General features: G+C 40.6%; 1 protein-coding gene across 9 annotated transcripts in view; it reads right to left on the reverse strand.

The window, feature by feature from the left end:
• The window catches only part of ARHGAP21 (Rho GTPase activating protein 21), a 127,654-nt gene that overhangs the window by 67,735 nt on the left and 44,189 nt on the right, over positions 1-15,730 (reverse strand). For all 9 annotated transcript variants that reach the window (XM_084782820.1, XM_084782824.1, XM_084782823.1 and 6 more), the window contains 2 exons: positions 5,477-5,656; positions 3,097-3,121 (listed from right to left, as the gene is read on the reverse strand). In XM_084782820.1, coding sequence (XP_084638946.1) covers positions 3,097-3,121; positions 5,477-5,656 — 205 coding nt within the window. The remainder of the gene's footprint in view (positions 1-3,096; positions 3,122-5,476; positions 5,657-15,730) is intronic.

Raw genomic sequence — 15,730 nt, forward strand, 5'->3', positions numbered from 1 at the left:
CTAGAAGGAATTTAGGGCCCCCATCACCCAAATGTAACTTTTTATCTCCAGGTATTCACAGATATGAAATATTTCCTTATCTCAACCTTCTCAGTGCAAGCTTCAGAGGGTCAATTTCTCTCTCTCTCTCTCTCTCTCTCTCTCTCTCTCTCTCTCTCTCTGAGGGTCAATTTCAAAACACACTCTATATTTACCTAATTCTTCTTGGTCCTAAATACTAGAACATTTTTTAAAGGTGGAAACACTTTTGAAACAAAATTAAAGAAATGAGGAAGAATACTTAAAAATAAGGCAACAGATACAAGTTTAAAAACAAAACTATGAGCCCAGAGTAGCTGAGATAACTGTTTTGCAAGTCTGGCTCTGCCACTCTCTCGCCAGGTGATCTGAGTGAGCTATTTCAGCTGTTTTATCCACCAAGGAGGAGGACTATTATCTCATCCTCCGACAAGCAGAGCCCTAACATACACTCTGAAGTCTGCTCTGGATGAAGTGTTCAAGAGCGTGCTAGTGGCACACTCCATCCGCCTCCCCACACCAAGCAGCGCTCTTTCCAAGTGTGTCAGAGACCAACCTCTGTGGGCGCTCTCACTCCTTCCCATGCTCTTCTGAGGGACAAAAGGTCCACACTTTCTAGGTTACTTCTTAGACATTAAGACAGTCCCAGCCCCTCCCCGACCTGTGGATAGCAGCAGCACCACAGAGATAACAAACTTGCCCCCGGGCATTCCAGTGTGCCTGAGGCACGACGTGCTCCTGCCTGAGAAACCCTTTAAAGGGTTTCACATCCTGGGGATGTGAATTCATTGAAAAATAGTCATTGGAGCAACACTGCTGAAGCTGCCATTGCATTCTCTGTGTTTTTCAAGACAGGGGCATGTGAGACAGCCTCAGCCTCAGCCTTCAGGGAAAACAAAAAGGTATTTTTTTACAGATGACGTACAGCCCTCGCTATTCCTCTTCCTTCCTGACTCTCTGGCTAGCGGGAAGCTCAAAGGCAAGTTCAGCTTATCTTTGATAATGGTGCTGGACCCGCAGCACACACTCACGTGTACTTGATCTTCTGTCAATCCAAGTAATGTCTTTACCCCAAATGTATCACTTCTTTGAGAATTTCTTGTGGTTTGATCATATTTGTCCCCTCCCAGACTGTTCCCAGAACCACTCCCCATTTCCTATCTAACTCCATGTCCTTTTTAAAAACTTAACTTGTTTCTTACTACAGAACATGTATTCTTCTGTACGTCGACAAGCCCCGTCTTGACAAGAGTAGGTACGGACTGGGCAGATGACCCTTTACCTGCATGTTAGTGCTCCTCTCCAAGGTTTTGCTCTAAGACCTGGACGCTCAAACTGTTTAGGTTGACTCTTCCCATTCAAAGCATATATATCCAGTCAGTTCCATAAACTGTGGCAGGTACATAGCCAGCTACACGCACCCTTCTGCTAACCTTTTCTGTATTTATTAGGCGTGCATTTCCCCTGTAATAGGTGCAGCGTTCTAGATGCTGTGCGCCATACCTCTTGGCACATCAGCCTGAGGAATGACAGGAAGATGACAGAGAACTCAAATGCCCTTTTCTCATACTGGAGCGTATTCTGCCAGCTGCCCCTACTAAGTCACACCAGGAGCATTTAGAACTCATCCTCGGCCCTCACAGGTACTAGACGGTGACAGGAGTGGCCCATTGTGCACAGGTGGCACCTATGATCCGTGTTACCTGACCTATACCTGCAGATTATCTTGGACAGTGCTGAAAGAAATTACTTCCTTCTATGTTAACTGTAAACATGACAACTCTTAAGATCCCAAAGCAGGTTGGCAAAATACAAAGATCTACTAATGCTGTGGACTATACGTGGGATAGAAACAAAGTTACTAAGAAAAAAACCTATATATTATTGTTGGTACTCACAAATACATTTTTAAAAAGTCAGGCAAAAGACATAGGAAGAATATTCTGTATTGTTCTGCTTGACATGAAACTTCAGAAAATGCAAAATTCTCTATTGTCAAGAAGTTTCTGAGTAATTGTCCAGGGTCAAATGAGTTATAAAAGAACACACCGGAACTCACCATCGTGAGGGAGTGCTTATTTTTATATCATCTCTTGATGGGAACAGAAGATTCACACATTTACTAAATCTCATATGATGTTAAATTTAATGGCTGGAAATGTGGTATTATCGGCAAAAGCGCATTAAGCTTGAGCTGGTGGTGAGAAAGCATCAGACAAAACCAAGCTGATGTCCCACAAGACAGAAGCTGGCAGACTCTCAATAATGGTGGAGTCACAATACACAACAAGAACAAAGGGGAGAGATAAAGACTAGGAAGTTCAAGGAAGACTCCTACCTAAATGTACAGCAGGGTTCTAGAACAAAAGCCAACACGACCAGTGGAAAGCTTACAGAAATTAAACCCCTGTGGCCAACACACTAATACCCTATCAACATTACTGTCCCACTTCTGTTCACTGTAGGAAGAATGCACCAGATCCCCTCGCGTTGGAAACACCTGAAGCTCTAAGCCACTCTGAGTCCTGAGGGCTGAACTCTGGTTTTCCACAAAAGCAGAAACTACTTTTAACTGTTTCTCCAGGCCCAGAGATAGTTTCTAGGAACCTATGTCATTGCATGTAAAGTTGAATGAAAGTTAAAACCAAATCTGAATTATTAAGAAACAACCCGTTTCAGCCTGCATATCTGACGCTTCTTAAGTGCATTTAAGTTTAGAGTAAGATGAGACCTTCTTAGAGCAAGAAGGGCCCAAAGCCACCTTGACAAAATACACCATGCTGCCTCCCTGACGGGACCGCTAAGTTTACAAAAACGACTTAAGTCAAAGCCTTACAGTGACTATAGAACTGCCCTGCATAAAACCCCCGAAAGCATTAGAGCTCAAATCATAGCAATCAAGTGATGAGATTCACCAAGCAAGCTAAGGATATTTAACTCCCATGGTTCTCACACCTAAAAACCGCTCTGCACTTGACCTTCAAAAATAAAATAAATAAAATAAAATAAAATACCCTCAGAACAGTGACTGAACAGGGGAAGAACCTTTAGAGAAAAAATAAAGACTTTATGGCATACCTCCTCTGTTTCCATTCTCTTCATCCTGCAAAATAAAAGAAATTACACATTTGAACACCAACAGTAAAGTCTTAGCTGATCACAGCAAAGTTGAATTTAAAACAAATCATTGGCATATAATAAATACCAATTAGAATCTTACTAACAGTACCTTTGTCATAAGGGTGGAATTTTCAAAATAAAAAACAAAAAGCTGTGAGTGAAGCTAAGTGAGGGAAAGAAACCAGCAGCGTAGCTGGGAAATGCTGAGGGTGTGTGACTACCTAGCAGGGACAGTGAGGCAGAGGCACCAGAGAAGCAGGTGAAGAGACAGAGACAGGCTGGTCACTATTTACTGTGCTGCAGTGACCGTCAAAGAGCTTTCACGGGCTAGGACAAGACGCAGAGCTATTGCTACAGATTCCAGTGCTTGTACTCAATTTGGGAGTTCATCTGTTTGGTGTCGTTAGGCTCTTCTGCCATGCAGCCTATGCCTAGCTAAGAAATTAGAAAAGCTACTTTTAAAAAAACTACTATGAAAACCAGTATGAGTGAGTATTTGCTGAGCTTTGACCGAATCAAAGCTACCATGCAAGGCAGAAACAAAAATGGAGCTTTGGCTGAAGGCTGGTAATTTATTACATAACTCTTGACCTTTATTTTTGGCTGCCCAAATGTTGTTTTTCTTCTTCTGGCTATAAGCTCTGTTCTGAGCCTAATCGGTTGCCAGCTAAGTGACATAATAGACATTGCTGTTATCAATCGTACACTTTTACGATTAAAACATTAAAAATTGTTTTAAATTATTTTGAGGCTGGGGGCAGAATTCAGTGTTGCAGTGTAAGGCCTTCGGTCTACCCTTCACACACACACACACACACACACACACACATACACACACAGTCTTTGAGTGAATTGATAAAATTTCAGTAGTAAAGTGAAAAATACTCCAAAATATATTTCCCATGGAAAGCATATAGAGACAGACCTATCTGCATGGATACTGGCACCAAACTGCAGTACTGCACATCACTGTCATCAGTTCCCATTGCAAATGTTTCCTGTGGACAAGGAACTGCTATTGTCTGACAAGCGACTTATTCAAGGTCACAAAGCTACTGTGAGCCAGAGCTGGGATCAGACCCAGACTCTTTAGACACCATAAATACTTTCTAATACAGGTATATTCTTTAACCTGAGTTGAGCAAATTATTTTATAAAAATTGTATTACCTATATGCTCTTGGGGATCTAAACTAAACAGACAAAAATTACACAGCTCTAACATGTATCTGGCAGATGTATAAGTAATATTATCAGAGCTTTTAGATCAATATATGTTTGGGTTTACTTGTTTATTTTGGTTTTGTTTTTTTTTTTGAGACAGGGTTTCTCTGTGTATCCCTGGCTGTTCTGGACTCACTCTGTAGCGCAGGCTGGTCTTGAACTCACAGCGATCCACCTGCCTCTGCCTCCCAAGTGCTGGGATTAAAGGTGCCCGGGTTAATCAATAGATTCTTAAAGTAGCCAGATAGAATAAAAGATATCTGGTGCCTTTAAAAGGTTATCAGACAATATATTTTCCTGGAACGAGGCATTGAGGCACTTACGGAGAGTGAAGGGAGGTATGGTGGCCTGCCTTTAATTTCAGCTCTCTGGACACAGAGGCAGGCAGGTCTCTGCGCATTTGAGACTAGCCAGAGCCAGAGTGAGACTACATCTCAAAAACCAAAATGTAAAAAGTAAGAAGAGCGTGCTCCCTAGATCCAACTGGACATGATCTTTCTATGTCTTTAATCCACACAATAGCCAAGCTCAAGTTCCAGGCCCACTGTACTTACTCAGTAAAGGACCTAGCTCAGCTTCTATGTCTGGTACATGGGGCTAGTGTCACTCGCCTCACTGTGAAGTGGGTGAACTGAGCTAACACAGGGGTGGTAAGGGGTTGTGGCTACATATGTCAAGTGGAGTTAAGAAGCACACGCCGCTGCTTTTCAGACAGGAACACTCTCACTGACCAATATTCACACGGTTCACTCTGGTCAGCCATGTGTTAAAATTCTGACTTACTATCGTATGATACATGCGACAGTTAGCAAATGTCTGTAACCACCAGCATACTTTCATCAACAATTTCTATGGTCTGCCCAAAGAACACACTCTATCTAGATAGTAGGGAAAATTACATATCACAAAGAGAAGAATGAAGCCTAGAAGCCACTGAAAAATAGGCAGGGAGTTTAGAATCAGTGTATTTCAGAAACTAACATTTTTGTTATAGGTTAAAAAAATACATTAAAAAAAAAGATTCAGAATGCAAATGTAACATTTATTTTAAGATAGAAAAGAGGAAAAGGGAAGGTGAGAAGGGGGAACAGCCCAGGAGATGGGAATCTTCTTACCTTATATGAAAACTGAATTGCAGACTCTGGGGGATAAACGATGAAGTGTCTCAGGGTAAAACCAAAGCCTTGAGAGGTTCTCTTCAACATAACTGTTTTGGGACCTGGCCAGGAGAACAGTTCATCTTCAGACGGTGACACAGTTTCACTCTGTTCTTTTCCATCTTTAGTTTTTGACACCTAAAGTGCAAAGATATGTAACATTTAACTACCGAACACACGACATATTTAATTTAAAAAATTTTATGTACAAACATAGTATCTGAGTATAAATATGAACTTAGTGGAGAAGATGTATATTTGCTCCTAGAGTGAGATGTGTTACAGTCACCAAAGCCAAGAAGACAAGCGTGCATGTGTGCGTGTGTGTATGTTATATGCACACGTGTCAATCCAAGTGTGGATACCTCTACATGTACGCAGAGACCAGAAGATGTCTGGTGTCTTCCACCTTTCTCCGCCTCATGTCCTTTGAGACAGGACCTCTTGCTGAGCCTGGAGCGTGTGGACCTTGCTCCTTGGAATGACCCACTGTGTTAGAGGTACATGCAGAAGCACTCCTAGCTTGTTAAGTGGGTGCTGTGATCCAAACTCCAGGCCTTGAGCTTGCACAATGAAGCTCTGAACTTCTGCACCATCTCTGCCCTACCATTCCCCAGACTAAAACTATGAAAATAATTGTATTGTGGAAAACTAAAGAACAAGAAAGAATTCTTAGAAATTACTGGCACAATAATTAAAACTAAAAATGTCATAGAAGGCATGAAAGACAACACCAAGGAAATCCCACAACACACAGAAGGCGAAGAGGAGAAACAAGAATTCTCATCAAGTAAGGAAACCAATTCTTGCCATACAGTTCAATGCAACAAATACTGGAAAACAGTAGAAAAGGCCTTTGTTCTCAGCCAAATTTTCATATCCACAGAGATCATAACCCTTCCAAGTTCTAGCTTTGAAGGTCCCGCTTCAGCCTTTGCCTGCCAGACCAAGGCTGAAAATCCTTTACAGGTAAAAACCAAAAACCCGCTGGGTGTGGTGGCGCACGCCTTTAATGCCAGAACTCTGGGGGGGCAGAGGCAGGTGAATTGCTATGAGTTGGAGGCCAACCTGGTCTACACAGAGTTCCAGGACAGCCAAGGCTACACAGAGAAATGCTGTCTCAAACAAACAGAACAAAAACAAAAACCAACTCATGCCTCATTCCTTGTTGTACCCTAAGTCTTAATTCATCACCAACCCCAAGTCTTCAGGCTTCCCTGAAAGCTGCGCCAATGTACCACAACTACAATTGTTCAGTATCTCCTGGCTGACCCTGGGGAAGCAGCATTGGCCACTATAGACCTTAGCCTTTCCAGGTGGACACAGTGGCGAGAAACAAAAGCTAAGCAAGCTAACTCACTTTAAAGTCATGATCACTAATCCGGAGGAGAGACCGGCTGTCTGTGTCTTTTGGTTAGAGAATTGACACTAATATTTAAAGTAATTATTGAAAAGTGAATCGGAGACATTGATATTTAAAGTTATTATTGAAATGTGCATTAACTGTCGTACTTGTGTTGTTGGTTTCTGGTGTCTTTGCCTGCACTACACTACACTGTCTCATCCTAAATGGCTGTTTCATCCCTTCTCCCTCATGATGGGAAAATAGCAATACAAAGAGAAGTGACATTTACCTACCCACTCAAAACACGCCGGTGTTCTCCTGTTTTCTCTCCTAATGACAGTGAGTGAGGTGTCTGCTCTCCTAAGACCCCACGGCGTTGCAATGGCCCCATCTTGTACATTCCCTAGTAGCTTTTATCCTGAAGGCATGCTGGATTCTGTCAAAGGCATTTTTCTTTGTCTGCTGAGATGATCATGTGACTTTTCTGTCTTTAAGTCCCTTTATGTAGTTTATGACAGTTATTGACTCGCATGTGTTGAAGCATCCCTACAATTCAGGAATGAAGCCAGGTCATATTGTATAATCTTAACGATGTATGTCTAGGTTCTGTTTGTAAACTATTTTATTGAGCATTTTTGAGTCTATAGTCACCAGGGATGTGAGCCTATGGTTTTCTTTTTCTGTTGTCTTTACCTGATTTTGGTATGAAAGTAATACAGGCTTCAAAGAAGGGTTTCGGGAGCTCTCCTTTTTTCTTTTTCACTCCTCCTCTTTGCTCCTCCCACCCCCACCCTTCTTCTAGGAATAGTATAAGGATTAGCTATAGCTCTTCTTTGAGAATCTGATAGAATTCTGCTCTTAGTATATCTGGTCATGAACTTTTTTTCTATCTGGAAGCTTTTTATTACTATTTCAATGTCCTCATTTAAGTTATATGTCTGTTTAGATTGTTGACTTCTTGGTTTAATTTTGGTTGTTTGGCTACATCAAGAAATTTACCATTTCTTTCAGGTTTTCCAGTTAATGGAGCACATGTTTTAAAAATAGTCCCTTATAATATTCACAATTTCTTTGGTATCTATTGTAGTGCTTCCTTATTCAGTTCTGATTCCAGGAATTTGGAACCTTTCTTTCTTTCTTCATTCCTTCTTTCTTTCTTTCTTTCTTTCGGTTAGTTGAGCCAATAATCTGTCAAACTGGTTAATTCTTTGCATTATTTTCCTTGGTTCCATTTCACTGATTTCTGCACTGATTTTTATTACTTCTTGCCAAAGACTAGCTTTGGATTTGTTTTGTTCTTGATTTTCCAAATTTTTGAGTAGCATCATTAAGTCACTTATTTGTGCTCTTCTTGATTTGTTTAACATAGCCACCTCAAACTGTAAATTTTCCTCATAGGACTGATTTCAATGAGTCCCAGACGTTTTGTTGTATTTTCATCTTTCACTTAGTCCTCGCCCACTCATCAGTCAGTTATAAGTTGTTTAATCTCCAAGAGTCTGTGTATTTAATAAAGATTTGTTCACTGTCAATTTTAAGATTTTAGTTTTGCTTTTTTTTTCTTCTTTTTTTTTTTGCATAGGATATTTTAGAAAAGCTTCCATGTGCTGCTGGGTAGAATGTGTATTATTTGGTGTTTGGATAGGATATTCTGTAGATTTGTTAAATCCACTTGATGTATGATGTCACTTAATCCTGATGCCTCTACGCATTTTAATATCCAAATGACCTGTCTATTAGAGAAAGTGGGGTATTAAAATCACCTACTATTAAGGGAAGGATGTTAATCCTTGTTTTTAAATCCAGTAGTACATTTTTTTTAAAAAAAAATTAAAGTTGATTGTACCAGATTTTGGCATGTATATGTTTAGGATAGTAATATAACTGTTCCCTTGATTAGAATGAACTGTTCCTTTTTAATCTCATCTTATTAATTTTAATTTGAAGTCTAGTCTATTAAATATTAAGACATGGAGACATGTTTGCTGCTCAGCCCCATTTGGTTGGAGTACTTTTATCTACCTATTCTTTTACTCCAAGGTGGTTAACTATGAGTTAAACTAAGGGTTCCTCTGTGTAGCCTTGGCTGTCCTTGAACTCTAAAGATACACGCCTGCCTCTGCCCTAAGTGCTGGGATTACTATGCCCAGTTAAAGATGTTTCTTATAACAACAGATAGGTGGATTTTCTTTCTTGATCCAACGAATCAGTCTGTGTCTTTTGGGGAACACAGAACATTAATAATAAAGTTATTGTTGAAATGTGGATTGAAGACATTGATTTTAAAGTTATCATTGGAATGTACATTAATTGTGGTCATTGTGTTGTTGATTTTTTTAATTAAAGATTTATTTATTATTATGTATAGTGTGTTCTGCCTGCATGCACAACTGCACACCAGAAGAATGCACCAGGTCTCATTATAGATGGTTGTGAACCACCATGTAGTTGCTGGGAATTGAACTCAGGACCTTTGGGAGAACAGGCAGCGCTCTTATCCTCTGAGCCATCTCTCCAGCCCTGTGTTGTTGATTTCTTTGGTGCTGCTGTCCACGCTCTCACCAGCACTTTGTTATAGTAATTACGGCTTTGTACTCATTCCTCTTCCAGCCTGAAATAATGCTTCATGTCTTTTTCTTTTCTTTTTTTTTTTTTTTTTTAATATCTGTGTTCTTTTTTTCCTCTTAAGAATTATTTACATATTTTATGTATATGAGCACTCTATTTGCCTGTACACCTACATGCCAGATGAGGGCATCTGATCTCATTATAGACCATTGTGAGCCACCATGTGGTTGCAGGGAATTGAACTCAGGACCTCTGGAAGAGCAGTTAGTGCTCTTAACCTCTGAGCTATCTCGCCAGCCCACTTCCTATATTTTCTTATTTGATATTTTGGATATAAATTTTTTTCAGGGTGATGATGTCATGGGAAGTTTTTCTTTCTCCTTTCATAAAGACAGATTTGCTAGGTTTATTAGTACAGGCTTGGTGTAGTTGTCTTTTAGGACTTGGAATACATTGCTTCAGGCTCTTATGGTTTTCGAATTTTCCCCTGAGAAATCAGATATTATCAGATATTATTTTCATGAGTTTTCCTTTATATGTCACTTTTGTGTGTGTGTGTGTGTGTGTGTGTGTGTGTGTGTGTGTGTGTGTGTGTGTTTTCCTCTTGAAGCTTTTGATATACTTTTGTTGTTCTATATACGGACTGTTGTTTTCACTATGATATACCATGGGGATTTTCTTTTCTGGTCTAGTCTATTGGGTGTTCTGAGTACTCTTTATATGTGTGTAGGTATGTCTTTCCTTAGTTTGGGGAAGTCTTTTATGATCTTATTGAAGATCTGATCTATGACATTGATTTGAAATTCTTCTCCCTCATCTTTGTCTATAATTCAAAGATTTGTTTTTTTCATGGTGCCTCACATTTCCCTTTTGTTGTTGTTTTCTTTTCTTTTCATAGTCTTAGTTTATTTGGCCTAAATCCTCAGTGTTGTCTTAGAGTCCTGCTAATCTGTCTTCTACTTGATTTATTCCACTGGTAAGGATTTTATTTGAGATTTTTAGTTAAGTTACTGAGTTTTTCCAATTCCATCTTCATTTCAGCTTCAGTCTTCAATGCTTCTGCCCCCTTATTGAATTCTGTTCTCAGGTCCTAGACTGTCTCCATCATCTTCATCAGCTTTGTGCCTGTGTTTTCTGGGCATTTATTTTCGTTCTTTCTCCTTAATTTCATTGGGCTGTTTCTTTGTGGTGTCTTTAAACTCCTTGAATTATTTGATGAAGTTTATGATTGTTCCTTTAAATTCTTTGTCCTAGGGTTCTTTTTCGGCAATTCTCATTGGCAAACATTTCTTCAGGATTGGTAGGTTTTGGAGAAAAGATACTGACCAGATTTTTCTTTCATATTTTATTTTCCAATGAGATCTGAGCACGTGGACTTCTTGGACGGAGAAGGTGGGGGCAGAAGAGAGGATGGTGGGATGGGCCAGGGTAGACGCTGGAGGAGGATGTGGAAGATCTAAACTGGGTTAGCTGGGTGACAGCAGTCAGGGCAAGTCCTGGTAGGAGCCTAGCTGCTGGCTGCAGTGCAGGCAGGAGTGGCTGGACTAGTCCAGGGCCCTGGGTGTGGGCGATCTGGCTGGCGAGGGAGGCTTTGTGCAGCTTGAGAGCGACAACCTACGGCAGGCTCACGCCACCACAGAAGCACAGTGCTCCCAGCAGGCTCCTTACAGGCCCAGGTGGCAGCAAGCACCACCCCACCCCACGGGGAACCCACTGACTTGTTTAAACTCTTTTCTTTGGGTGACTTCATTTCGTTCCACGTGCTCAATACCAAATATGTATCTTTAGCCCAAGCATACCTCCAATTCAATAGGTAACTTTATATGTCTGGATTGATGCTAAGATTGTTTTAAATTATAACCCTAAGTTCATTCCAGCAATTAAAAAATGTCACCTTTATCAGATAGCGAACACTTTCATATGCTGCCTCCTCTCTCTTATTATCTTCTGTTAGCAGCTCTATTTCCACAATGATTTGCTTCATATGAAGGTGAGAGGACAGACTTAAGCAAAACGCAGCCAAGCTTGTAGTATTGTGTACTCAGCAATGTGACTGAGTAACTGGAATGTGAAAGTAATGTGCGTGTGCAAAATTCATAGTGTTTCCACACTGGCAATAAACAACTGAGACTTGACAATTAAAAAGATGTATCAATCAGGCTAGAAAGATGACGTGCTGCTCTCGCAGAGGACTTGAGTTTGGTTCCCATCATTCCTGATGACAGCTCGCAACTGCCTGTAATTCCAGCTCCAGGGGATCCTAATATCTCTGGAGGACCTGCAACCATTTGCACACACACACACACACACACACACACACACATGCATAAAAGCATGCGTATCAAAAAGGTGATATTGCATTGCAATGGTGATATCACGTATGTATAAAATAAACCACACATATCAAAATGGCACCGAGCTTTGAGATGACAAAATGTTTGCACGATCTAAAAACTAAAGGCTTAAGTCTAAACACTACCGGGACCTAAAGAGTATTTACATAGATGGAGAACATTCGTGGTTTAGAAGATTTGACGTTGCTACAGTATTAACTCAGATTTATCTTAGATTCGTACATTCATTCAAAACAATCCCAGTTAAGATCTCAGAACATTCTTGCATGAAAATATACTGTTTCTAAAAGTCCCCTTATTGTGCTAAGACTCTAACTCTGAAGTACAAATTCCACTATGTTCTGTTTTCTAAAATAAGAAACCGATTGCATAAACAACAGGTTTTTGTTGTTTGAAACATGTAAAAGACTAAAAAGACACTCTGTTCAAAGGGGAAAGTTATCTGTAAATAAAATCCCATCAAAGAATGATATATGAACATAACTATAGAAATCCAATAATGAAAATAATGTGCAGGAAATTGGAGCATACCTTACCAAAGAAGCTAAGAAACAGTCAACACTGTATCTGATTGGGAAATTCATTCTGGGCCACAATGGAACACCAAGACCTAGTCACTGTAAAGACCAGCCCTACACATGTTGGCTAGTGAAGCAACTGGACCTCTCACGCACTCCTAAGAGGAATCTAAAATGGTACATGTATTTTGCAAAACAGTCTCAGGGCTTCATAAACAGTTAAAGGCATCTATCAAGTCATTTGCTCAAGAGAACTCAGATCTTTTTAATAATGTCAAATGCAGAAGAGTTCACACCAGCTCCATTTATTACAAACTGAAAAAAATCCCAAGGTTTTAAAACAAAGGTGAACTGAGATACATCAATAATAATGAAATAAATTACTGTTTATGTAAGTATCTATTCATTACACAAAGTTAAAGAATTTAGACCAACAGAGTACATACTTCTTGATTCTATTCATAAAAGACCTAAGAATTCTCTGCCAGGAAGTGGTGGCACATGTCTGGAATCCTAGCACTTAGAAGGCAGAGGCAGACAGATTTCTGGGTTCTTGGCCATCTTGATCTACAGTCCAGGACAGCCAGGAATACACAGAGAAAGCCTGCCTCAAAAAACCAAAAGGGAAAGGGGGGGGGGGGGGGAGAGACGTAAAATGTCCTAAAATGGAGTCTATACTGCCTAGAATCAGACAGCAATCACTCTGGTAGATGAAAAGAGATAGTGATAAAGAATAGTTGGCGTGGGGGATATAAGTATGCTTAGTACCTTGACCACTTAACATGTTTACATGTGTAATTATACAACTGAAATATGTGCTATTGATAACACACCTCATAAAGAGATTTAAACAAAGCAAGAGACAAAGGAATCAATGCCATGAGCTCAATGTGAAAACGAAGCAAAGACTGAAACCTGGAAAACACGTGAGTTCCTTCAACAGTGTTGGTGATGTAATTAAGACCAATGGACAATCCCTAGAGTTTATTAAATATGCTAGTTTCTATGATCAAATGTGTAACTATAATTTAACATTGCAGAATAATAACCCAGTAACTGTTTTCCTGCTTTCATTCCTTAAGAAGGCAAAAGTGCAGGTACTCTGCCTTGCATTTTAATTTCCAGGGAGAGAAACCACATGGCAGTAACTGACCCGTTAGCCTTTCTTTTTGGAGGTGAGGGAGGGCTGCATTATGGTGCAGATCAAATGACCTGTTTGGGAGTGTGGTTGTCGCCCTCCTGGCTGCCCAGGATCGCAGACAGCAAGGTAGTTTGCAGTCTGGCTCTGGAGCTTCAGCACAACAGACCCGTCCTTTACTTCTCAGTCTAGTCTGCTGTGGCTCAGTGCAGTGCAGTTAAACTACACAGTGGCCTATTTATATTTTCATGTTCCCCAGCTCTGCAAAAAGCCAAAGTCTGAGAAAGGGATATAAACTATCACTTTCTTATAAACAAAGTCTCCACAGGTGACTTCAGAGTTCTTCACCCAAAATGCTAAAACCAAGGAGGAAAATGCTTAGCTTGTCCACCAAAATCTGGTTTCTTCTACCACTGATCTCTAACGACATGCATTTTCCAGAGCTCTTATTTGCCTTGATGCCTTTTCTAACTACATTAGACACAAAAAGCATTTAAGAATAGCAAGAAAGGGGCTGGAGAGACGACTCAGTGGTTAAGAGCACCGACTGCTCTACCAGAGACCCTGAGTTCAATTCCCAGTAACCACATGGTAGCTCACAACCATCTATAATGTGATCTGATGCCTTCTTCAGCAGATAAAGCACTCATATACAATAAATAAGATAAATAAATATTTATATAAAAGAATAACAAGAAAAATGAAATTGAAAGGAGAATTAGAGAAGATGCTGTATTATGAGACATTTACAGAGAAACATGTGCTATTATTCCTACTGTCACTTTGGTCCCTGTGGCAGGAGCATGAATGATGCTGGCCTGTTGTGACCTAATGTTCCTTTCCCTGATGGCTAATGACAACGAACACCCTCTTGGTGTGTATAACTGACCTGTAGTATGCTTTTCACAAACAAAAGACCCTCTAAGTTTCAGTAAAAATGAACCCTTTCATGTCACATATGAGCACATGGAGGCCAACTTGTAAAATGACTTATCCCAGAGTGTGGGTGGCTACAATTCAATCCAAGCAAGACTTAAAACTAAGGTTTCAAAGAGGAAGGAGGTAACCCCAGCACTGGAGGCAGGAGAAAGGGCTGATGCATGAAGCCTGGGTCGGAGGCCAACCTTCTCTCAAGAAACCTTCTGACGGGCGTGGTGGCGCACACCTTTAATCCCAGCACTCAGGGAGGCAGAGGCAGGTGCATCTCTGGAAGTTTGAGGCCAGCCTGGTCTACAAAATGAGTCCAGGACAGCCAAGGCTATACAGAGAAACCCTGTCTTCAAAACCAACCAACCAACCAAACAACAACAACAACAAGAAAAAAAAAAAAGCCTTCAAAACCAGATGGCTCCTGCCTCCAGGGCTAGAGTACGCTCTGTTTGAATGTCTCATCTCTTCTAGCTTGTAATCTATTTTTTATTCTTCAGTATAACCTAGCATCTTTTAAGATTCCCTTTCCAGCTATGTGGTGGTGGCGCACACCTTTAATCTCAGCACTCAGGAGGCAGAGGCAGGAGGATCGCTGTGAGTTTGAGGCCAGCCTGGACTACAAAGAAAGTTCCAGGACAGCCAGGGCTACACAGAGAAACAACAACAACAACAAAAATTCCTTTCCTGTAGGACTCTAATTGTAACATTTTAAAAACATAACTGTGTATTAAGTTCATGTCTAGAATACTCTTTTGATAGCTTCACATTTCCAAATATACTCAAGTTTTCAATAACACCCTCCTGGATCACGTTCCATCCTCTAAGTCTCTGATTAGCTGTGTTCTATCTTCCTTTACTGCATTCTTTACACAAAGGGAAAGATGGATAAGAGTGAGCAATTTCACTTTTGCCCTCCACAAACTGATGTTTTTTAACAGCACACTGCTCAGTTCTCTCAGTTTTTTCATCCACCCAGAACAGCACATCCAAGCCCCTCTGGTCTCTACTCTTTCCCCTCTGTAGGAAAGAGGGGAAGGTTATATTTTCATTGGCCTGTATACAAAGAGGAGAGAAAAAGAACCATACATGAGTGCCTCTCTCACTCCTTCATACCCACAGTGCCTTTGATCTTCTGGGCTTAGCAACAAGGGCAAACTGTAGGCCTTGAGTGAAGGATACAGCTCTCACAGATTCCTCCAGTAGAGGCTCCGGCCTCCATCTCGCCAGCACATCTCACCTCCCAACCACGAGCGCCCACTCACTACTAACAGCAAAAGAAGGTAAGATATGGCTGGAAGACGGAGATTAAATAAATTCCTATGGACCAAAAACTGCCACTCCATTCCTTTAAAAGACTTT

Source organism: Acomys minous (assembly GCF_964271855.1).
Source record: "Acomys minous genome assembly, chromosome: 5".
Lineage (NCBI taxonomy): Eukaryota > Metazoa > Chordata > Mammalia > Rodentia > Muridae > Acomys > Acomys minous.